At 43.0% G+C, this 25,436-nt stretch overlaps 1 protein-coding gene across 2 annotated transcripts in view; it reads right to left on the reverse strand.

The window, feature by feature from the left end:
* The window catches only part of LOC110525302 (multiple C2 and transmembrane domain-containing protein 1), a 248,137-nt gene that overhangs the window by 112,928 nt on the left and 109,773 nt on the right, over positions 1-25,436 (reverse strand). For both annotated transcript variants that reach the window (XM_036979436.1, XM_036979435.1), the window contains exon 3: positions 1,215-1,357. In XM_036979436.1, coding sequence (XP_036835331.1) covers positions 1,215-1,357 — 143 coding nt within the window. The remainder of the gene's footprint in view (positions 1-1,214; positions 1,358-25,436) is intronic.

The raw sequence follows: 25,436 nt of genomic DNA on the forward strand, positions 1-25,436 counted from the left end.
GTTGGCCGGAAGCAAGGTGCTGTGTCAGCAGCTGGAGACTGTATCTGACTCGCCAGTATTCTCCCGTCGACTGTCAAGTCATCCTGTTTCCCATCAGCTCGGGACAGGAGGCACGGAAATGTCCAGACTGCCCATATTAAAGACAATGTTGCACGTTAATCCTGCGTTTTATCTCCAGAGTGGAAAGTCTGGGGCGTCCCAATTGCATCAGTTTCCCGGAAGGATATGAAGGAGAACCAGAGCCGAATTGAGAACTCTGACAAGGTACAGGAAATGTAGACGCAGCATAAGGCAGTGGAACAAAGGTAGAATTGACTCCGTCAGTGGTAAACACTGGAAACAACTCGGAACCCCTAAGTTCTCTCACGACAATGTTCCTGAAGCCGGTTGTCAATCCGGATGGCCAGAACGATAAGCTCATCCAGAGTGTCAGGGTTGTCCCGGAAAGCCAGTTCATCCTTGAGAACCTCACTGAGTATTCCAACCGCTCTCAGCGGCGAGCGTCTGAAAGTCAATGGTGTAATCAGCTACACTCCGGCTGCCCTGCCGAAGAACAATGAGTCTTTGAGCAATGTTCCTGCCACTGATCAAAAACCATTTTCTTCTCCTGGTTGAAGCTTTTCCAATTAAAACAAATGTCTGATTGCTGCTCCCAAATGGCCACGGCCCATTCCAGAGCCCGTCCTGAGAGTAAAGAGCTGATGTATGTCACTCTGGAACGCTCAGTGGGAAACCTTGATGACTGCAGCTCAAAGGCCAGCGAGCACTGGAGCAGGAACCCACGACACCTCCCAGCATGCACCTCATAGCACTCTGGTGCCGGGAGATGAGGCTCCCGAAGGGAGGAAGATGCTGAGCTGGTAGGGAGTGGAGCATTAGGAACAGCTACAGGTGCAATAGGAGTTGCTCCCGTCTGTCCTGTCTGCAGAGCGGGCACAAGAGTTCTAAAATCACCCGACAATGTCTGCAGCCACGCCTCATGGCAAGCAGAGGTAAGGGTAAATCCAAAACTTTTACTGAGAGTTTAAACGGAAACAAGACAACCGGGTGAACAAAGAAGGTAATTAAACACAGGTGAATCCAATAAGTAATAATCAGGGTAACCTGGAACCTCGAAAACAGGGTAAGGGAGCCATCCAGCGGTAACCTAGGGAAACAACAATCAAATAACCCAGAAACTGTGACACGTAGTAGAGTCTCTCAGACAGTCGTACCTTGACATAAAGAGGTTCTCGGAGGCTGTCCACAAGTAGGCTGACCCTCTCGTCCCACACCGGGTTCAGGTTCTTATTGATGGTCCTGCTCCTGAACACCTCCTTCCCCGCAATCTTAAACTTCACATACGGATCACTTGTCCCTGAAAATAGAGACCAACAGAGAGGAAAGAAGGCATTAGGATGACCTTTCCAGAGAGACAGAGGGTAGGTATTGGGTGAAAAGAGATTTGAGTGAAACTGACTAGATAAGGGTGCTTTGTGCTGGGAAAAAGCAAGGTGCTCAAGATGGTGCATGATGACTAAATATTGTTTGTAATATGGTGCCTTGTGTATTGCCTACTACATACAGTTGAAGTCGGAAGTTTACATACACCTTAGCAAAATACATATAAACTCAGTTTTTCACAATTCCTGACATTTAACCCTTAGTAAAGATTACCTGCCTTAAGTCAGTTAGGATCACCGCATTATTTTAAGAATGTGAAATGTCAGAATAATAGTAGAGAGAATTATTTATTTCAGATGTTATTTCTTTCAAGACATTCCCAGTGGATCAGAAGTTAACATACACTCAATTGGTATTTGGTAGCATTGCCTTGAAACTTTTGAACTTGGGTGAAACATGTCAGGTAGCCTTCCACAAGCATTCCACAATAAGTTGGGTGAATTTTGGCCCATTCCTCCTGACAGAGCTGGTGTAACTGAGTCAGGTCTGTAGGCCTCCTTGCTCGCACATGCTTTTTCAGTTCTGCCCAGAAATTGTCTATGGAATTGAGGCCAGGGCTTTGTGATGGCCACTCCAATACCTTGACTTTCTTGTCCTTAAGCCATTTTGCCAAAACTTTGGAAGTATGCTTGGTGTCATTGTCCATTTGGAAGACACATTTGCGACCAAGCTTTAACTTCCTGACTGATGTCTTGAGATGTTGCTTCAATATATCCACATCATTTTCCATTCTCACGCCATCAAGCCCCTCCTGCAGCAAAGCACCCCCACGACATGATGCTGCCACCCCCATTCTTCACGGTTGGGTTGGTGTTCTTCGGCTTGCAAGCCTCCCCCTTTTTTCCTCCAAACATAACGATGGTCATTACGGCCAAACAGTTATATTTTTGTTTCATCAGACCAGAGGACATTTCTCCAAAAAGTACGATCTTTGTCCCCATGTGCAGTTGCAAACCGTAGTCTGGCTTTTTTATGGTGGTTTTGGAGCAGTGGCTTCTTCCTTGCTGAGCGGCCTTTCAGGTTATGTCGATATAGGACTCATTCACACTGTATATAGACTTTTTCTACTGTATTATTGACTGTATGTTTGTTTATTCAATGTGTAACTCTGTGTTGTTGTATGTGTCGAACTGCTTCGCTTTATCTTGGCCAGGTCGTAGTTGTAAATGAGAACTCATCTAGCCTTCCTTGTTAAATAAAGGTGAAATACAAATATAATTTTACTGTGGATATAGATACTTTTGTACCTGTTTCCTCCAGTATCTTCACAAGGCCCTTTGCTGTTATTCTGGGATTGATTTGCACTTTTCGCACCAAAGTACGTTCATCTCTAGGAGACAGAACGCATCTTCTTCCTGAGCGGTATGATGGCTGCGTGGTCCCATGGTGTTTATACTTGGGTACTATTGTTTGTACAGATGAACGTGGTATCTTCAAGTGGAAGGGTAGCCTAGTGGTTAGAGCGTTGGACTAGTAACTTAAAGGTTGCAAGTTCAAATCCCCCAGCTGACAAGATACAAATCTGTCATTCTGACCCTAAACAGGCAGTTAACCCAATGTTCCTAGGCTGTCATTGAAAATAAGAATTTGTTCTTAACTGACTTGCCTAGTCAAATAAAGGTTAAAACAAATGTGCACACTTGTGGAGGTCTACAAATTTCTTTCTGAAGTCTTGGCTGATTTATTTTGATTTTCCCATGATGTCAAGCAAGAAGCACTGCGTTTGAAAGTAGGCCTTGAAATACATCCACACCTCCAACTGACTCAAGTGATGTCAGTTACCCTATCAGAAGCTTCTAGAGCCATGACATCATTTTGGGGAATTTTCCAAGCTGTTTAAAGGCACAGTCAATTTAGTGTATGTAAACTTCTGACCCACTGAAATTGTGATATAGTGAATTACAAGTGAAATAATCGTCTGTAAACAATTGTTGGAAAAATGACTTGTGTCATGTACAAAGTAGATGTCCTAACCGACTTGCCAAAACTATAGTTGGTTAACAATAAATTTGTGGAGTGGTTGAAAAACGAGTTTTAATGACTCCAACCTAAGTGTATGTGTATGTAAACTTAATAACTCTGTAATGTAATGTATGCTGTCCTAGTCAGAGTAGAAGTAGGGCCTTTCACTTTTATCACTCTCTAGACAGATCTCCCCCTTCCCTCCCTCCCCCCTCTCTCTTTCTCTCTCTCTCTCTCTCTCTCTTTCTTTCCCTCCCTCCATCCCTCCCTCCCTACTACCCTGCCGCCCCCCTAATGCAGCCTGTACTTTCCTCTTGGTTGTTATAGTGAGTTTTATTTATGTTTGTGAGCAGGCGGGGGGGGGCTAACCAAGACAAGGCAGATCAGGCCACACAGACAAACAACGCCTGGCCTCGAGATTCATGTCATGTGACTCACGCTCCAGATCATGTGACTAAGGCTGAAGCCTAATAAGTAGAGACAGAGAGGCCGCTGCTTCGGGTCCTGCTCCTGTGGCATCGTACACCTCAGGGCTACAAAGGCTCTCCAACGAAAAGCTCGCTCTCATTAAAACTTTCCCACGTCACCACACAAACACACACGTATGCGCACACATATACATACAGACATGCAGACACACACACACACACACACACACGCACACACACACAAACCAATTCAGCTGAGAAGAGCAATACTTGATACTGAGCACTAGATGGGGGTGTTTACCTAGAGTTGTCCCTCTGTCTGCTGCTAGATCCTAATGATTCAGAAGTATTATCACCATCTGCGGCCAGATAGAGCAGAAAGATTTATCATCACTGTCACTGGCCAGACGGAGCAGAATGATTTATTATACCCCTCCCTGGCCAGACAGAGCAGACATATTTATTATCACCATCTCTGGCCAGACAGAGCAGACAGATTTATGATCACCATCTCTGGCCAGACAGAGCAGACAGATGTATTATCACCATCTCTGGCCAGACAGAGCAGACAGATGTATTATCACCATCTCTGGCCAGACAGAGCAGACAGATTTATTATTACCATCTCTGGCCAGACAGAGCAGACAGGTTTATTATCACTGTCCCTGGCCAGACAGAGTAGACATACTTATTGGGGTTGGACAGGCTATTCATCCTATTTGATTAAACACAAACACACAGAGAGGGTGTATCTTTCAAAATGTCAGTCACGGACACCAGAGCTGTGTTTGGAGAGAAGATAATGGAGTGCATCAGATGACAGTGTGCTCGCTTTCAGTGGACCATAGTGACCCGGGTAGCTTCTTACCGCTGGATCATGTGTGCAGGCGTGCGTGTGTACCCAGGTTTGTGTGTGTGTGTGTGTGTGTGTGTGTATGTGTGTGCGTGTGTGTGTGTATGCTTTGTGACCACTGAATGTCCATTAGAACTTTCTGAGGTCATGTCACATGAATTCATGGGAAAACTCTGCATGATGTATCTGTCAGCTGATTGACAGACACAGAACCTTGTTTAACCATACCGGTTCATCCCTCACCAGCACACAGAAACTTTTGACAATGTATAAGCTCGCCACCAAAAAGCTACCAATTTGATGGTGGTTAGATGTTTTTTTTTAAACTGAGGAATACGTTTACCAATCCCCTGTTACACAGGCACTCATCTTGCTGCCCCACAAGTCAATGTGATATCACTAGCATATCAGCCACTCTCCTGACTGACCCTGCAGAGTGTGGATGGAGGCCCAGACTGGCTGTCTGGAAGCTTGGCACTGTGTTTACATGTGTCTAATCAGATTAGCATCAAAGCGATGAGCATCCATCACTTCTACAGTCATTAGGACTACCACACAAATGTCATTAACAGAATCTCAGTCACCCACCCAGGCTGTTAAACACACACACACACACACACACACGAGCGAGCCTCTTCTCTGCTATGAAAGCATATGGAAGAGGAGCTTTAGCGTGGCATTCATTTAATATCATTACAAACAGCCCTATCACCAATCCCTTAATAGGGTTAATTATACAATCCATAAACACTACACAAACATTCCCACGGGAGTCTGACAAACTCACCTACACACACTGGCCTGTGTTTAGTGGCCGTATGTATCAAGCACCTCAGAGTACAAGTACAAGTTTGCTCACAATGAATAAAGACTACACTCACAATTTGGAGCTAACAGAAAGAACCGTGACGTCAAAGGCAATTGCCCAACTCATTAGCAGCCTAACATCATAGTCCTTGACTTGAATCTGACTCACTTTATAATTCATTACGGAGCCCTTGATTCCACACACTGATGAACTTTTACTTAACAGAGTCCCCGGACGACACTGTCATCAAATGCTTTAGCTTAGAGAGATGGACCATCTCTTTGTCTCAGTCTTTCAATATCAGTGTGATAGGACTCACTGTGTACATGTATTATAGTGGCACACAGCTCATTACATCACATGTGGTGTGTTATGACTGGGGGGGCCTGAGTGGAAAATGCTGAAAAACGCTGACCGTGACATGATTCTGTGCTGCCAGCCCAGGCAGACTGTTTTGGCTCTGTGTACAGTACACTTCACTACCCACTGATGCCCTTCACAGCCTGCATCCCAAATGATACCCTATTCCCTACATAGTCCCCTACCTTTGACCAGAGTACTATGAGCCCTGGTATAGGGAATAGCGTGCCATTTGGGATGTGTATATATATATATATGTTTTACATCCCCTCATCACTCTACGTGTATATTATCCTCTGTTCCCCCCATGTCTGTGTGTATATATATATATATATATATATATATATATATATATACAGGACAGTAGCAGGAGCATGGCTAAGGCATGGAATAATGTAGCTACCATACTGTGTGTAGTAGGGCCTAGGAGCTACAAGTTAGTAATGGTTGATATCTGCTCAAGCTGGGGACTAATTTGATGCAGAAAATATTGGTGAAAGCTAATAGGTGTTTAGTCTCCCATTGAGGGTAATATGGAGGGTTCTTGTAAAAAATTATAAAACATTAACCACACACACTTTAAATTTATTACCAGTGGGTTAACCAGCGGAATTACCATTTAGTATGTACCGAAAATTGACTATTTTTCCTCTTATTTTTTGTTTGCAATTAGAAAAAATGATTGACTGCGTGCATTAACATGACTATGTTTGAAACTTGTTTCACACTGAATTCACAGCTAATAGAGTAGGAGTCAGAACTTATCAACACTAATTATGTCACGACTCCCGCCGAAGTCGGATCCTCCTCTTGTTCGGGCGGTGCTCAGCGGTCGACGTCACCGGTCTTCTAGCCATCATCGCTCCACCTTTCATTTTCCATTTGTTTTGTCTTGTTTTTCTGCACACCTGTTTTACATCCCCTCATCACTCTACGTGTATATTATCCTCTGTTCCCCCCATGTCTGTGTGTGTAATTAGTCGTTACCTGTCATGTGTGACGCTTCATGCTGGTTTTTCGGCTGGTCTTGTTTGGAACCTGTGGTATTGTATGCTATACATTATTTGTGTGATGAGTGCGCTATTCGCTTTTGCCTTTGGCAGGAGTGTCATTACGCAGTTGCGTCCGACTGTTTTCCCTTTGCCAAATAAAGTGTGCCTGTTCACTCATCTCTGCTCTCCTGCACCTGACTTCAGTTAACCAGTTGCGCACACTGCTGACAAATTCAGGGTTCTACACCAGAATCTCATTTGGATCAGCCAATAAGCACAGAGATATTCACTATTGGTAGCCCCTCATGATGGATGGTGTTGAGGCCGTAGCCATTCTCTGGCTGCACTCCAGTCATTCCTCCCCTTTCCTCATCCTGGTTGATGATATACTCCCGAGACACACCACCAGACTATCTGCTGCTCTCAATCCACCACGACCAGCTTTACGGCGCCATAAAGCAAGCTACTTTATCGCCGTCCATCCAACAGGCTGAAGACCATGAAATTAAGTTGCCTGCCTGGACTGGGGTAGGAAGTGGCTGGTCACAGGTCGGTGGTGTGTGTGTTATATCTCTCACACAGATGGCCCGGTGGTCAGGGACTCAGGCACTATGGAGCATCGAATTGAAAAGGCTGTTTGCTCTTGGATGGATATAAACAACAGTCAGAAAAGTCTGTAGGAATTCATAGGGGAGGTAGCAGGGGTTCAGTGACACTGACAATAATTCTATATCAGGAGTGCATTTCTTTCCTTCCTGACAATGGTAGTTTTACACCATCTGTCATCTATCAGCACACAGACTCCCCCTCTGTGCTCCTTACCAGTAGCTTCACTGTCTCTGTCCAGACGAATGATAGTGAATCTGTCAGGGGTGACTTCAGAGTCGGGAACCGCCTCCAACAGCCGAGTTTTAGAAAAGGCCATCACACAGGCCTCCCTGTATTCATATAGATACTGTGAGTTTGGCCGCAATTCGTCCATTTTCCCCTTCAGTGATTGGGCATCGAAGAGCAGGACAGTAGGAAGATGGATCTTTGTTTTGTTCCTCTTCGACCTCTGCCGCACACCTCCTTGGGGGTGCTGCGTGACCTTGGGAGCTCTACGCAGTGGTGCCCTGAATCGATTGTTTGTTAGTTGTTTAAACTCGTCCGTTGTTGTTGCTTTGTTTATAGTAGTATAAAGTGTTTTATGTTGCATCGGATTAGGGTTAGGCTACAGTAGAGCGACATGAAATGTGTACAGTGGATTATTCTCCTACTTGGATTACGTTTGCTGGTACCTGAAACAGCATGCGAAATTTCGAGAAAGTCGGTGGAACCACTTATCCTTTATAGCAGAATCTCTCTTTTACAATGTAACAACTCACATTGGGGACAATGGACCAAAGGGGACATAACTTCAGAGATGGCGAAAGGGGGTTGGGCAGGAAAGGAGGTGTGGCCAGAGGTTGAAGAGGAACAAAACAAAGATCCCTCTTCCAACTTTCCTGCTCTCCCATGTCCAATCATTGAAGGGGAACATTGACAAATTGCTGGCAAACTCACGTTATCTATATGAATACAGGGACCCATAATGACAAAGCAAAAAACCTTGCATTTAAATTTTTGCTAATTTATTTTTGAAAAATACAAAAATGAAATATCCCATTTAAATAAGTATTCAAACCCTTTACTCAGTACTTTGTTGAAGCACCTTTGGCAGCGATTAAAGCCTCAAGTCTTTTTGAGTCTTCAAGTCCGGGCTCTGGCTGGGCCACTCAAGGACACTCAGAAACTTGTCCCGAAACCACTCCTGTGTTGTCTTGGCTGTGTGTTTAGGGTTGTTATCCTGTTGGAGGGTGAACCTTCACCCCAGTCTGAGGTTATGAGTGCTCTGGAGCAAGTTTTCATTAATGATCTCTCTGTACTTTGCTCCATTCAGCTTTCCCAACTTTTAGTCTCCCAGTCCCTGCCACTGAAAAACATCCCTCACAGCAGGTTTCCTCCAGACGTGATGCTTGGCATTAAGGCCAAAGAGTTCAATCTTGGTTTCATCAGTCCAGAGAATCTTGTTTCTCATGGTCTGAGAGTCTTGAGGTGCCTTTTGGCAAACTCCAAGCTGACTGCCTTTTACCGAGGAGTGTATTCCGTCTGACCACTTGACCATAAAGGCCTGATTGGTAATCTGCTCCTGTTGGAGGTTTACTCAGTAGCAGTGAAAATACCATATTATACCTATATGGACACTCAATCATTATTGTACTTTTTACGGTACGTTTACAAACATATATTACAATAAATATAATTGAAACTTGTATCTCATTATGGTAAATGGTGAAATAAGTATAGCCAGTTGTACAGTAATCGTAATGGCGTAGCAGATAATAAGAAAATACTATCAGTATTTACCTGGCCATGCTTCCACATCTGCTTTCCTTGCTGTTTGGGGTTTTAGGCTGGGTTTCTGTACAGCACTTCATGACATCGGCTGATGTAAAAAGGGCTTTATAAATACATTTGATTGATTGATTGATTGGTTGATAAAAGAGAAGGAAAATCATACCTATTGTGATCCGAATGTGCAGATTTTTCAAAACAGACCCGCAAAGTATATGGATTTTTTCAAATATGTTATTGGACCATAAACATATTTGGCTCATTAACCTATACGGTCCAAATAATGATGATCCAAGCTTCTATGAAAATCTATATAATCATTTAGCAAGCATACAAGCAATACAAGACTCTATTACATTATTATTATAAATATATTTTTACTTTATTTAACTAGGTCAGTTAATAATATCCGGTTAGGCCTAGGCAGAATACTGCCCCCTTTGGAGGAATTACGTGCCCATAGTAAACTGAAAATAAATCTGTCCAAAATTGCTAATATATGCATATAATAATTATTATTGGATAGAAAACACTCTAAAGCTTCTAAAACCGTTGGAATTATGTCTCTAAGTATAGCAGAACTCACAGGGCAGGCAATCTAGTTTTGGGATCATGAAAGTTGGGGCAAATTTGACGCTATCGCCCCCACCCTTCCCAACCAGCTATGGATCTGGGGACACTTTCTATGTCTTCCACTAGATGTCCTCATTCAGTACAGCGTTTAATTGTTCAAATCCCGCAAGTTTTGACCCTATGGGAGTGAATTGAGTGGGTGTCGCTAGAAAATACCTGTGTGTTAGGGTGCGAATTGGTCATATTAATTCCTTTGTGCCAGCTCTCCTGGGAAGAAGTAACAATGACCGGTTGAATTGAGAATTGTTTTGTACGTTTAGAACATCCTAAAGCTTGATTCTGCACTTAGTTTGACCTGTTTAGTCGACATATAATATGTAATTTTGAAGTTTTGATGCGCAACTTTTCGGGACCAGAGGAAATTTTGGGTGCATTTCAGCTGATTCTGCTAGCAGATGCTAATACAAAGACACAAGAGGCATATTATTGAAAAACAAAAAATGTACTGTGTAACATGTCCTATTACTGTCATCTGATGAAGATTTTCAAAAGGTTAGTGAATGATTTATTTTTTAATCCTGCTTTTATAATTTTATATTTTCTGGGACAAAATGGCTGCCTCTTGTCCTTGTCTCTTGTCTTTGTTTCATTTAAAAAATCTGACATGCTGGGTAGATGAACAAGGTGTTTATCTTTCATTTGAGGTATTGGACTTGTTAATGTGTGGAGGTTATTGCCTGCGCCACGGTTTGAGCTGAACGGGAGGTGGGGGGGGGGGGGGGGGGGGGGGGGGGGGGGTGGCATTCCCCGAGAGGGACCCCTCGCTTTAACAGGTTTTAAGTTAAGAACAAATTATTATTTACTATTATGGTGGGAGGTTATAGAGGTTATAATACGGTTTTAAATATCTCAACGAACTAGAAAAGGAAATCACACTACAAACTATCAACCTTATGCACTTAAGGAAATCACGACTCTCATGAAACTAGTGGATATATTGAGGCTTAAATAAAAAAAATACCTTTATTTAACTAGGCAAGTCAGTTAAGAACAAATTCTTATTTTCAGGGGGTCATCCCCCCTGTTCAGGGGCAGAACGACAGATTTGTACCTTGTCAGCTCGGGGGTTTGAACTTGCAACCTTCCGGTTACTAGTCCAACGCTCTAACCACTAGGCTATCCTGACCTAGTGAGATGTATATGGTGGCGGCTCAATCAAGCTAGTCGTCTTGACTACGTTCTTATGTGATTCTCGCTGGCACCAAAAGTTTAAAAAGTGTTGACGGGACAGAATGCAGTCGGAACATCAAATAATAACTCACACAGAATTTCCCCAGGGGTGAGGGTATTGCACTAGCCTAGTTCAATTTAATTTAATTTTTCAAAGCCTATTGGATGACAACTAGTTTTTAACCAGGACAAAATAACTTTCTGTATGGGACATTTTTAAATGTGCCTTTAGAGGCCATGCAATTCAATACTCATCTTCAAAACAAAAGCAATTTAAGTCAAACTAATTCATATTACGAAAGGAAAGGGGGACTGACAGTACAGATAGACAGCAATAAAACAGTAGCATAGAGGCACAGAGGCCTGTTAGAGGAAAAACAAAAAGAAATGGAGGAACTTATCCAAGAAAGATCAAATGTAATATATTATAAAAAATTAAGCGAACTGGTTGGAATATGAGGAAAGATACACCAAATGTTGTTTTAATCTTCAACAGAGAAATGTTACCAAAAATAATTTACTGAAACTTGTAACAAATGATAGTCACCCATGCATGATTCACTAATAAATATTTTGAAAGAGGAAGCAAAGTACTTTAAGCATATGTTTAAGTTTCTGTCTCCACCATCTCCACTAACCAAAGTTAATAATGTAAAATGAACAGCTACACAGAAAGACTCATGGGAAGGCCAAATTACAGAGGAGGAACTTCTTCATGCACTCAGAGGACCGTTATTAGCATGTTTTAACCACTCCTATAAAAATGGCAGATTATCAGATACTCAAGAAGAAGGTCTGATTTCATTATTACTGAAACAGGACCCAAGTGGCAAATATAAAAATCCAGTCCATTAAAAAAATTCTAGCAAAGTGCAAAGCACATAGAAATAAAGACCCATAGACCCAACAAACCTTCAGGCTGTGTAAGGGCTATTTGACTAAGAAGGAGAGGGATGGAGTGCTGCATCAGATGACCTGGCCTCCAAAATCACCTGACATCAACCCAATTGAGATGGTTTGGGATGAGTTAGACCGCAGAGTGAAGGAAAAGCAGCCAGCAAGTGCTCAGCATATGTGGGAACTCCTTCAAGACTGTTGGAAAAGCATTCCAGGTGAAGCTGGTTGAGAGAATACCAAGAGTGTGCAAAGCTTTAATCAAGGCAAAGGGAGTCTACTTTGAAGAATCTAAAATCTAAAATATATTTGGTTTGTTTAACACTTTCTTGGTAACTACATGATTCCTTGTGTATTATTTCATAGTTTTGATGTCTTGTACAGTGTAGAAAATAGTACAAAATAAAGAAAAACTCTTGAATAAGTAGGTGTGTCCAAACTTTTGACTGGTACTGAATATTTACAAAAAATATTGGGGATTTGAAATTATGCAGACAATTACATTGATGGAAGCCACAATCTAGATGCAATATAAAATTACATTTTAAATATTAAAAAGGGAGAAGGTGGTAGAAGAAAAGGAATCCAGGTGTATGAAAAAGACAGTATTCATCAATTGCAGGGATGCTTTGCTTCTGACCTGAACGTAATATCTGGCTATATTGAATTCTGTGTTGATTTGGTCATCCCCCCAAAAAACATGTAAGCTATTTCCTAACAGCAAACCATGGGTGACCAAGGATTATCCCCTAAAAAACAAGTAAGATATTTTCTAACAATAAACCATGGGTGACCAAATAATTGAATGTGGTGCTTAGCAAGAAGAAACAAGTGTTTGCCTCTGGGAATCTACTTGATAGAAAAGAGGTAGAGAGATGAACAAAGAGATAAAATAGGCGAAATGCCAGTACAAGGCTAAGGTGCAACAGATAATGCCACAGGGAGACTCTCCGTCTGCCTGGATGGGCATTAAGAATATGGCAAATGCCCCCTTCAAATGGAGGCAACGTCTCCATCCCTGTCCCGACTAGAGAGTGTACAGCCAATGAACTGAACACGTTTTTACCCGCTTTGAAGCAAGGGTTGAACCCGCTCCCCCGGCCTGTCCAGAAGAGGACGCCATGGCAACCGAGAGTGTCATCAATGAGGAAGTCATACAACGAGTGTTCAAAAGCACCGGGATGAGAAAGAGCCCGGGGCCTGATAACATAAGTGGGCGTGTCCTGAAACATTGTTTCACTCAGCTGAGCAGTGTTTTCAGCTTTCTCTTCCTGCAGTCCCTGGATACACTGCAAATTCCATCTCTATGGATTTTTTTTTATTATTGTACCTGTCCCAAAAACATCTCATCCATCTGCATTAAATGATTACAGAACTGTCGCTCTGACCTCTCTCCTGATTGAATCTCTTGAAAAGATCATCAAGGAATACATCATCAATACCACCAGACACCCCGTTGACCCCCTCCAATTTGCCCTACCAGACGGAAGAAGAAGAAGAACAGATGATGGCATCATCTCGCTCTTACACCTGGTGTACATGCATTTGGATATGCATTGATATAAATGCGTTATTATCACAACTGGTGGGAAGCACTGGATGTCTAAGGTATGCAGCAATAACTACTGAGAGAGACAGAGAGAGAAAGACAGAGAGAGAGAGAGAGGCAGAGAGAGAAAGACAGAGAGAGAGACAGAGACAGAGAGAAAAAGAAAGAGAGAGAGCGAGAGAAGCAGAGAGAGAGAGGCAGAGAGAGAAAGACAGAGAGAGAGACAGAGAGAGAGAGAAAGCAGAAACAGAGACCCACGGGAGTAAAATAAGCTGTGTTCATCAAGATGTCTATGAATAGTGTACAGTAACCTACTACCATGAATAATGCATGATGGACACCTGCTGCCATTACCACAACGACAGAGAAGATATGTTACTGTCTAGAGCAGGGGTATTACCTTACGAGGTCTGGAGACCGCTGGTTTTCTGCTCTAACTGATAATGAATTTCACCCAGCTGGTGTGCAAAGTCTAAATTAGTCCCTGCTAGTTGGGAACAATGGGGGCTTTGAGGTACAAAGTTAATTTTGAGGGGTCTAGAGTATAATGTAGAATTGAATAATGCAAACAAAACAAGTCTGCATACTATCCAAACCCAGAACATCATTCTCTAAGGACAACCCCGGGAGATGTGTTACCTCACTCTACAGAAAATCACAGCAAATCAAATGGATGAGTTTGTGTTTGTGTAATGGTTAGGGTGCAGACCAATGCTATGTATTAATCCTAGATGACTGAAAGCGGGTGCTGTTTTGAAGCCACCACACAGCCACTTTGGTAATATTTTGCAGCTATATAAATATATTTATTAACATCTACATTTGTTGTTGACATCTTAATACATACGTTTAAATTATATTAAGTGATCTGAACATGAAAATAATCAAATATATTAAAACATATACCTTCAAATATTTTAGGGGGAGAGAACATTTTTTACTGTCCCCCTTACGACAAATATATACCTAAATACATGTCATTTTGTCCTTGAAACATTTTAAATAGTGTGGAATTCCGTTCATTCCTCTGGAGGACTGCTTCATCTGGGGAGTGCCAATATTGCGACCGGTGGCTTCAAAGCCTTTCATTGGCCATTACATACCATCAGCAATACAGGGTTAATACACATCATTAGTGTAGACCAGGCCAACAGATCTGGAGCTCAAATCATAATGTCCGACTAGTTTAGCGTATTGGATCACTTCTATCTAAACTTCTATCAACATGGCAGCTGTTAAATGCAAAAAACCTTAGCCTAGCTTAATAATCTTTACATCAATCATATTTACTTTTGTGAAGTTTTGTGGACTGAGGTCATTTTGAGCAGGGGAGAGTTAAGTCAGATAAATCACAAAACCTCACAAAATAATTCACACCAAACACAACCATTTCCAATACTCCTCTCCGGCTATGAGGCCAAGGCGGGCGTGCCATGGTCTGATGGTCAGATTGCCTGTCAGGGTTGTGTTATTTTAAAGAATTCTGCTGGAATCAGGCTAGCAGCTCACTGGGGCCTTTCATCAGCTATAAAGAAAAAGTGGTGAGATCTGGTCAACGGCCCAGTCTTAAAACCCATCACTCCAGAATAGATGCCCTGGCAGGCGGTGACCGCCCTAGGTCCAGGCGTTAGATTGATGACTGCGGTGTGGCCGTGCGGTGTCTCCCATTCCCTGCCTGCAAACTTCCCATCTCCCTGCACTGTGCAATAGGGGGATGTATGGGTACTCCACATGGGAACTATTTCATTAACACACATATACACTTCATTATCATTACTCCAACCCACAGATATATTTCTGGCTGTCCTCCAACCCACACAAATCCCTCAGTGAGAGTACCTATACCTGGCCAAAGATCTTCCTCTATTTTCTGTTTCTGCATACCCACTAAATGGCAACTATTGGATTTATAGTATCAGTATTGCTATTGTTAAAATGGCCTTAGTAATAGATTTGATAAGATCTGCTAAACTGGTTCCTGCAGCATTGAGATGCTATTAAAGTGATGGACATTTGAAGTGAGGGGACCATTTATGCTGATGTAATGGTTTGGTAGTAAAGAGTGATTTGAAGTTGTCTTGGGGCTTGGTTATCCCTGTAGTGCTGTTGGACATGTGGGGCTGGCAATGACAATCAGATGGGCGGAGGACACACACCGTGTCTAGTTCTTAGTGAGACAAAACTTCCTATTCTGGCAGCAGGCCAACACATTATCGTTGAAACCACACACGCTAGTGGTTGTTCTCCATCCTGCAACATCCTGACACAGCAAGCGAGGGTTTCACTTCATGTTGCTGTCACGGGGATGGCACTTTAGAGGCGAAGCAGGTACGGGGAGTCAAACATTTAATATGGAACGAGACAGGAACAGCGTCAGCACACGGGTAACACCGACAAATAACAATCAATGCAGCAGCGGAGAACAGAGCGGGGAACTGACAAATATACGGGAGGTAATAAACAGGCGATTGAGTGAGTCCAGGTGAGGCCAATATCGCTGATGCGCGTGACGGGGGAAGGCAGGATGCGTAAATTATGTTGGCAGGAGTGCGTAATGCAGGGCAAGAGCGGGAGCAGGTGTGATAGCTGCATCTGTATTCCATTTCCTGTTACAACCTCATTAATGTTTCAACTCCACATACCGTATACAGAGGAGAAACCATGCCTGGCCTATATCACCCCCATCCTCATACACATATCTTTAACATGTATCTAAGAGGACACAGTGAGTACTGACTCATAGCCAGAGCATTGTATTCAAATCAGTACTATGGTAATGATCAAATCAAATCAAATTTATTTATATAGCCCTTTATAGTACATCAGCTGATATCTCAAAGTGCTGTACAGAAACCCAGCCTAAAACCCCAAACAGCAAGCAATGCAGGTGTAGAAGCATGGTGCCTAGATGGTGCCTAAAACTCCCTAGAAAGGCCAAAACCTAGGAAGAAACCTAGAGAGGAACCAGGCTATGTGGGGTGGTCAGTCCTCTTCTGGCTGTGCCGGGTGGAGATTATAACAGAACATGGCCAAGATGTTCAAATGTTCATAAATGACCAGGATGGTCGAATAATAATAGGGCAGAACAGTTGAAACTGGAGCAGCAGCACGGTCAGGTGGACTGGGGACAGCAAGGAGTCATCATGTCAGGTAGTCCTGGGGCATGGTCCTAGGGCTCAGGTCAGTTGAAACTGGAGCAGCAGCACTCATTAAAATAAAGACAAGATTTTTCTCTCTCTCTCTCTCTCTTTATCTCTCCTTCTCCTCTCTCTCTCTCTCTCTCTCTCTCTATCAGCTGGGGACATTAATTTAACCTCTTGAAGCTAGGGGGCACTATTTTTCTGTTTGGAAAAATAACATTCCCAAAGTAAACGGCCTATTTCTCATGACCAGATGCTAGAATATGCATATAATTGACAGATTAGGATAGAAAACACTCTAAAGTTTCCAAAACTGTAAAGATATTGTCTGTGAGTATAACAGAACTGATATTGCAGGCGAAAGCCTGAGGATAATCCAATCAGGAAGTGCCTCTTATTTTGAAACTTCTGTGTTCCTATGCGTGCCTGTCCTTCATTTAAAGGGATATCAACCAGATTCCTTTTTCTGTGGCTTCCCTAAGGTGTCAACAGTCTTTAGACATAGTTTCAGGCTTTTATTTTGAAAAATTAGCGTGAAGGATCACATTGCGTAAGTGGATAGGTGGGGGCTCTCAGAGTGAGTTGGTGCGCAATTGAGTAAAATGGCCAGTGTTCCTCCCGCTGTTATGGAAAAAGCTACACACTCGGTTGATATATTATCAAATATATATTTTAAAAACTATCTGAGGAATGATTATAAAAAAACATTTGACATGGTTCTGTGGACATTATGAAGACTATTTGGAATTTCCGTCTGCGTTGTCGTGACCGCGCTTTCCTGTGGATTTCTGAACATAACGCGACAAACAAACGTCGGTATTTTGGGTATAAAAATAATCTTTATAAAACAAAAGGAACATTTGCTGTGTAACTGGGAGTCTCGTGAGTGAAAACATCCGAAGATCATCAAAGGTAAACAAGCTTCCTGATGCTAAGTGTACATAATGCTATGCTAGGCTATGGATAAACTTACACAAACCCTTGGATTTCTTTCGCTGTAAAGCATAATTTCAAAATCTGAGACGACAGGGTGATTAACAAAAGGATAGACTGTGTTTCAAAATATTGCACTTGTGATTCCATGAATATGAATATTTTCTAGTAATATTATTTGACTGTTGTGCTATGCTATTCAGCGGTTGCAGATGGAAATTATCCCGCTACAGGGATTGGTAGCGTCAAGAAGGTGACAAGGAAAATCTGAGGACAATTGTATCAAGACATCTCCTGTGCTACACAGACCCTGGATCATTGCTACTCTCCCTGCCAGGACAGCTACAAGGCAGTCTCCTGCCATCCCTTTGGCAAATCAGATCACGTCTCCATCCTTCTCCTCCCCACCTACAGGCAGAAACTTAAACAGGATGCTTGTGTGGTAAGGACTACTCAACGTTGGTCTGAACAATTGGAATCTATGCTTCAAGATTGTTTTGATTACGGGGACTGGGAAATGTTCCGGGTCGCCTCTAAGAATATTATCAATATATACACTGACTTGGTGACTGGGTTCAAATCAAATCAAATTGTATTTGTCACATACACATATTTAGTAGATGTTATCGTGGGTGTAGTGAAATGCTTCCTCATCAGGAAGTGCATAGAGGATGTTGTTCCCACTGTGACTGGGTTCATCAGGAAGTGCATAGAGGATGTTGCTCCCACTGTGACTGGGTTCATCAGGAAGTGTATAGAGGATGTTGTTCCCACTGTGACTGGGTTCATCAAGAAGTACATAGAGGATGTTGTTCCCACTGTGACAATTAGAACTTATACAAACCAACAACCGTTGATAGATGGCACCTTCTTCACCGGCTTAGAAAGAAAACATCACTGAGGACTGTGTACTCTCGTTCTCCATGGGCTACTTAAGTAATTTAAGCATATTAACCCTCACAAGACTGCCGGCCAAGGTGGCATCCCAAGCCGCATCTCGGCATGTGCAGACCATCTGGCTGGAGTGTTTACGTACATAGTCAATCTCTCCATATCCCAGCCCATTGTCCCCACTCCTGTACCCAAAGCTAACTGAATTAAATGACTATCGCCCTGTAGCACTCACTTCTGTCATCATGAAGTGCTTTGAGAGGCTAGTTAAGGACCAGCTCAGCCTTAGAAACTATAGTGCCCTCCAAGCTCATCACTAAGCTCAGGGTCCTGGGTCTGAACCCTTCCATGTGCAACTGGGTCCTGGACTTCCTGACGGGCCGAACTCAAGTGGTGAAGGTGGACAACACCTCTGCCACTCTGATCCTCAGCACAGGGGTGCTCAGCCCCCTCCTGTACTCCCTGTTCCCCCATGACTGCATGGCCACGCACGCTCCAACTAAATAATTAAGCTTGCTGATGAAACAACAGTGGTTGACCTGATGACCAACAATGACGATACAGCCTACAGGGGGAAGGTGAGAGCCCTGTTTATTTTAGTTTTTTTTATTTCACCAGGTAGGCTAGTTGAGAACAAGTTCTCATTTGAGTGGTTGAGTGGTTCCAGGAAAATAAGCTCTCCCTCAATGTCAACAAAACAAAGGAGCTTTCATCATGAAGTGCTTTGAGAGGCTAGCTAAGGACCATATCACCTGCCAGGATAACAACCTCTCCCTCTATATCAGCAAGACAATGTTGATCGTGGACTACATGAAACAGAGGGCTGAGCACACCCCCATTCACATTGACGGGGCTCTAGTGGAGCAGGTTGGAAGCTTCAAGTTCCTTAGTGTCCACATCATTAAATAATTATCATGCTCCACACACACCAACACAGTCGTGAAAAGGGCACGACAATGCCTCTTCCGCCTCAGGAGGCTGAAAAGATTTGGCATGGGCCCTCAGATCCTCAAAAAGTTCAACAGCTGCACCATTGAGAGCATCTTGGTTGGCTGCATCTTCTCTTGGCATGGCAACTGCTTGGCAAGGCGATACAGAGGGTAGTGTGTACGGCCCAGTACATCACCGTGGCCAAGCTCCTTGCCATCCAGGACCTCTATACCAGGACCTGTGTCAGAAGAAGGACCAAACAATTGTCAGACTCAAGCCACCCAAGTCATAGACTATTCGCTCTGCTACTGCACGGCAAGCGATACAGATGCAACCAACAGGACCCTGAACAGTTTTACCCCCAAGCCATAAGACTGCTAAATAGTTAGTTAAATAGTTAACCAATAGCTAACCGGACTATCTGCATTGACCCTTTTTGCACAAACTTTTTTGACTCATCACATTCGCTGCTGTTACTGTGGTCAGCCTAACGCATTACCGGGGGCACAATACCTGTCCTCCAGGACATCTACAGCACTAGGTGTCACAGGAAGGCCAACAAGATCATCAAGGACCTCAGTCGCCCAAGCATGGCCTGTACACCCAGCTACCATCTAGAAGGCAGAGACAGTACAGGTGGATCAAAGCCGAGAGACTGAAAAACAGCTTCTATATCCAGGCCATCAGACTGTAAAATCACTAGCTGGCCTCTGCCCCGTACCCTGCCCTGAACCTTAGTCACTGCTACCACCCGGTACTCTACCCTTCACCTTAGAGACTGCTGCCCTATGTACTGTACATAGACATTTTACACACGTTTTATGTACAATGCATTCGGAAAGTATTCAGATCCATCGATTTTTTTCAAAATGTTGTTACGTGGGGCCTCGCGGGTGGCACAGTGGTTAAGGGCGCTGTACTGCAGCGTTAAGGGCGCTGTACTTCAGGGTCCTGTTGGTTCCAGCTGTGCCACCAGAGACTCTGGGTTCGCGTCCAGGCTGTGTCGTAACCGGCCGCGCCCGGGAGGTCCGTGGAGCGAAGCACAATTGGCCTAGCGTCGTCCGGGTTAGGGAGGGTTTGGCCGGTAGGGATATCCTTGTCTAATCGTGCACCAGCGATTAGACAAGTGCACGCTAACCAAGGTTGCCAGGTGCACGGTGTTTCCTCCGACACATTGGTGCGGCTGGCTTCCGGGTTGGATGCGCGCTGTGTTAAGAAGCAGTGCGGCTTGGTTGGGTTGTGTATCGGAGGACGCATGACCTTCAACCTTCGTCTCTCCCGAGCCCGTACGGGAGTTGTAGCGATGAGACAAGATAGTAGCTACTAACAATTGGATACCACGAAATTGGGGAGAAAAAGGTGTCAAATAAATATTATGTTACAGCCTTTTTGCTCATCAACACACAATAATGACAAACTGAAAATAGATTTTAGAAATGTTTGCAAATTTATGATATATAAAAATAAAAAAATACCTTATTTACATTACTATTCAGACCCTTTGCTATGGGAGTCGAAATTGATGCATCCTGTTTCCATTGATCATCCTTCAAATGTTTCCACAACTGTTTCCACAACTGGGTTGAGGTCGGGGGATTATGGAGGCCAGGTCATCTGATGCAGCACTACATAACTCTCCTTGATCAAATAGCCCTTACACAGCCTGGAGGTGTGTTTTGGGTCATTGTCCTGTTGGAAAACAAATTATAGTGCAACTAAGCTCAAACCAGACGGAATGGCATATCGCCGCAGAATGCTGGTTAAGTGTGCCTTGAATTCTAAATAAATCACAGGCAGTGTCACCAGCAAAGCACCCCCATACCATCACACCTCCTCCTCCATGCTTCAACGTGGGAACCACACATGTTGAGATCACCTGTTCACCTACTCTACGTCTCACAAAGACACAGCAGTTGGAACCAAAAATCTCAAATTGGACTCATCAGACCAAAGGACAGATTTCCACCGGTCTAATGTCCATTGCTAATATTTCTTGGCCCAAGCAAGTCTCTTCTTGTTATTGGTGTCCTTTAGTAGTGGTTTCTTTGCAGCAATTAGATCATGAAGGCCTGATTCACGCAGTCTCTTTTTAACAGGTGCAGTTAACTCTAATGAACTTATCAAATCAAATTTGATTTTGTCACATGCGCTGAATACAACAATACACCTTACAGTGAAGTGATTACTTACAAGCCCTTAACCAACGATGCAGGTTTAAGAAAATGAAGTGTTAAGAAATTAGTTTCTAAAATAAACTGATATAAAAAATATTTAAAAAATAATAATAATAATTAAAGAGCAATAATATCCTCTGCAGCAGAGGTAACTCTGGGTCTTCCTTTCCTGTGGCGGTCCTCGTGAGAGACAGTTTCTTCACAGCGCTTGATGGTTTTTGCGGCGACTGCACTTGAAGAAACGTTCAAAGTTCTTAAACTGTTCCGGGTTGACTGACCTTCATGTCTTAAAGTAATGATGGGCTGTCGTTTCTCTGTTCTTAATAATAATATGGACTTGTTCTTTTACCAAATAGGGTTATCTTCTGTATACCACTCCTACCTTGTCACAACACAATTAATTGGCTCAAATGCATTAAGAAGAAGATACATTTAAAAAATAACCTCAGCAAATCTGTGTACGCGAACAATAAACTTTGACTTGATTTCAATTATAGGGTAATTGAGGAGATTTTTTTGCCACCTGCTCTTGACACCCAAAGCTGTGATGGAACAGAGCTCTGGCCTGTAGTCAGTGTGAAGAGTGGTAATGTCATTTTACACAACATTATACAGAAACTAGTCTCATCCTAATATGCTCAACAAATTAAAATGACATATCTCTGTGCTCAACCGATTCACACCAAACCTCTTTTACTACAAATGTGAACTTTGCCAACTCCTACCCAGTGAGACTACTAAATGTAGGATTATCTATAATAATAATAATAATAATAATAATAATTTGGGGGGCTTATATTGGTCCTGTTAGACAATTGTGTGTAATGGAAATGAGTTTCTTGCTTATCCAACTCCATGTGAGACGCCCACAGAGAGTGAGGTCAATTAGGGTTAAGTGCCGTGCTCAAGGGAACAATGGCAGATTTTTCACCTTTCGGTTACTGGCCCATTGCTCTAACCGAGGCTACCTGCCGCCCATATAGATGTTCTGAAGAGTACTCTATCAGACACACACTCAGGAGAGATACTGACCACAAATGTTCCCCCTGTTCTCCAACTCACAAATCACCTCCTTAATTATCAGCCTTAGGGATGGAGAGAGTGGGAGATGGAGAGACAGAGGGATAGAGAGAGCGCGAATGGTAGAGACGTGTGGTTAAAAGTTTGTCATCGATTTGTATTTATTTCACCTTTATTTAACCAGGTAGGCCAGTTGAGAACAAGTTCTAATTTACAACTGCAAAGCAGTGTGACACAAACAACAACACAGAGTTACAGTTACACATGGGATAAAAAAATCGCACAGTCAATAACACAATAGAAAAATCTTTATACAGTGTGTGCAAATGAAGTAAGATTAGGGAGGTAAGGCAATAAATAGACCGTAGTGGTGAAATAATGACAATTTCACAAATAAACACTGGAGTGATAGATTTGCAGAAGATTAACGTGCAAGTAATGAAAATGGTGTGCAAAGGAGCAACATTTGTTTTTTAAATATATAAATAAAATAAATAACAATATGGGGATGAGGTAGTTGGATGGGCTATTTACAGAGGGGCTATGTACAGGTGAAATGATCTGTAAGCTGCACTGATAGCTGATGCTTAAAGTTAGTGAGGGAGATATGAGTCTCCAGCTTAAGTGATTTTAGCAATTTGTTCAAGTCTTTGACAGTTGAGAACTGTAAGGAAAGGCGGCCAATGGGGGAATTGGCTTTGGGGGTGACCAGTGAAATATACCTGCTGGAGCGCATGCTACAGATGGGTGCTGTTATGGTGACCATTGAGCTGAGATAAGGCGGGGCTTTACCTAGCAAGGACTTATAGATGACCTGGCGCCAGTGGGTTTGGCGACGAATATGAAGCTAGAGCCAACCAACGAGAGCATACAGGTCTCAGTGGTGGGTAGTATATGGGGCTTTGGTGCCGAAACGGATGGCACTGTGATCCAATTTGCTGTGTAAAGTGTTGGAGGCTATTTTGTAAATGACATCGCAGAAGTCAAGGATCAGTAGGATAGTCAGTTTTACGAGGGTATGTTTGGCAGCATGAGTGAAAGATGCTTTGTTGCGAAATAGGAAGCCGATTCTAGATTTAATTTTGGATTGGAGATGCTTAATATGAGTCTGGAAGGAGAGTTTACAGTCTAATCAGACACCTAGGTATTTGTAGTTGTCCACATATTCTAAGTCAGAACCGTCCAGAGTAGTGATAAAGTAGCGACAAACAAAACAAAATCCACACAATTGAAGAGAAGTATCATTTAGTGTGTGGTAGCTCTGGCATATTTTGCCTGGGTAAGAAGCATGACATGGTGAGACTGGATGAATACAGAAAACAAATCATCTATAAAAGAGATAGTATCGCAAGATGATGAAAAATAAAGAAATAAAATGGCATTTGAAGATGTATGGAATAGAGTAAATAATGACATAGCAGGATATCTGAAAATAGTAATGCCTCAGTTGAGGGTAATGACAAGGTAGAACAAACAGCAGAGGAAGATTCAATAAAGCCAGATGTTTATTTGAGTCAACATGGCCGTATACAATACCACAAAAGGGAGCAGACAAAGTTCAACAACTCTCTCACGATATATTCTAGACTTCAGTGTCTTCCATTAGCAACGGAATATCACGTTTACATAATTATTAGTTATTACATGCAAACATATTGAGCCCCATATTGAGGTAATAGGATTGGTGGCTGTGTGCTATGCTGTGCTGCAGCCACATTCTCATCAACGGGGCTGTAGTGGAGCAGGTTGAGAGCTTCAAGTTCCTCGTGTCCACATCAACAACAAACTAGAATGGTCCAAACACACCAAGACAGTCGTGAAGAGGGCACGACAAAACCTATTCCCCCTCAGGAAACTAAAAAGATTTGGCCTGGGTCCTGAGATCCTCAAAAGGTTCTACAGCTACAACATCGAGAGCATCCTTACTGGTTGCATCACTGCCTGGTATGGCAATTATTCGGCCTCTGACCGCAAGGCACTACAGAGGGTAGTGCGTACGGCCCAGTACATCACTGGGGCTAAGCTGACTGCCATCCAGGACCTCTATACCAGGCGGTGTCAAAAGACCTAAAAATTGTCAAAGACCCCAGCCACCCCAGTCATAGACTGTTCTCTCTCCTACCGCATGGCTAGCGTTACCGGAGTGCCAAGTCTAGGACAAAAAGGCTTCTCAACAGTTTTTACCCCCAGCCATAAGACTCCTGAACAGGTAATCAAATGGCTACCTGGACTATTTGTATTGTGTGCCTCCCCCAAACCCCCCCCCCCCAACCCCTCTTTTTACTCTCTGTTTATTATATATGCATAGTCACTTTAACTACACATTCATGTGCATATTACCTCAATTGGGCCGACCAACCAGTGCTCCCGCACATTGGCTAACCGGGCTATCTGCATTGTGTCCTGCCACCCACCACCCGCCAACCCATCTTTTACGCTACTGCTACTCTCTGTTCATCATATATGTATAGTCACTTTAACCATATCTACATGTACATACTACCTCAATCAGCCCGACTAACCGTTGTCTGTAAGTAGCCTCGCTACTGTATATAGCCTCGCTACTGTATATAGCCTCGCTACTGTATATAGCCTCGCTACTGCATATAGCCTGTCTTTTTACTGTTGTTTTATTTCTTTATTTACCTATTGTTCACCTAACACCTTTTTTTGCACTATTGGTTAGAGCCTGTAAGTAAGCATTTCACTGGAAGGTCTACCTTACACCTTATACCTGTTGTATTCGGCGCACGTGACAAATAAACTTTGATTTAACACGTTGACTGGTCTTATCGTCAATCTCAGAAGGCACAGGGTTTGTAGAGGCAGACGAGGAACGCTTGGGAAAATGCTAAACTACACACACACACACACACACGG

This window comes from Oncorhynchus mykiss, chromosome 6, assembly GCF_013265735.2.
Source record: "Oncorhynchus mykiss isolate Arlee chromosome 6, USDA_OmykA_1.1, whole genome shotgun sequence".
NCBI classification, from domain to species: Eukaryota; Metazoa; Chordata; class Actinopteri; order Salmoniformes; family Salmonidae; genus Oncorhynchus; species Oncorhynchus mykiss.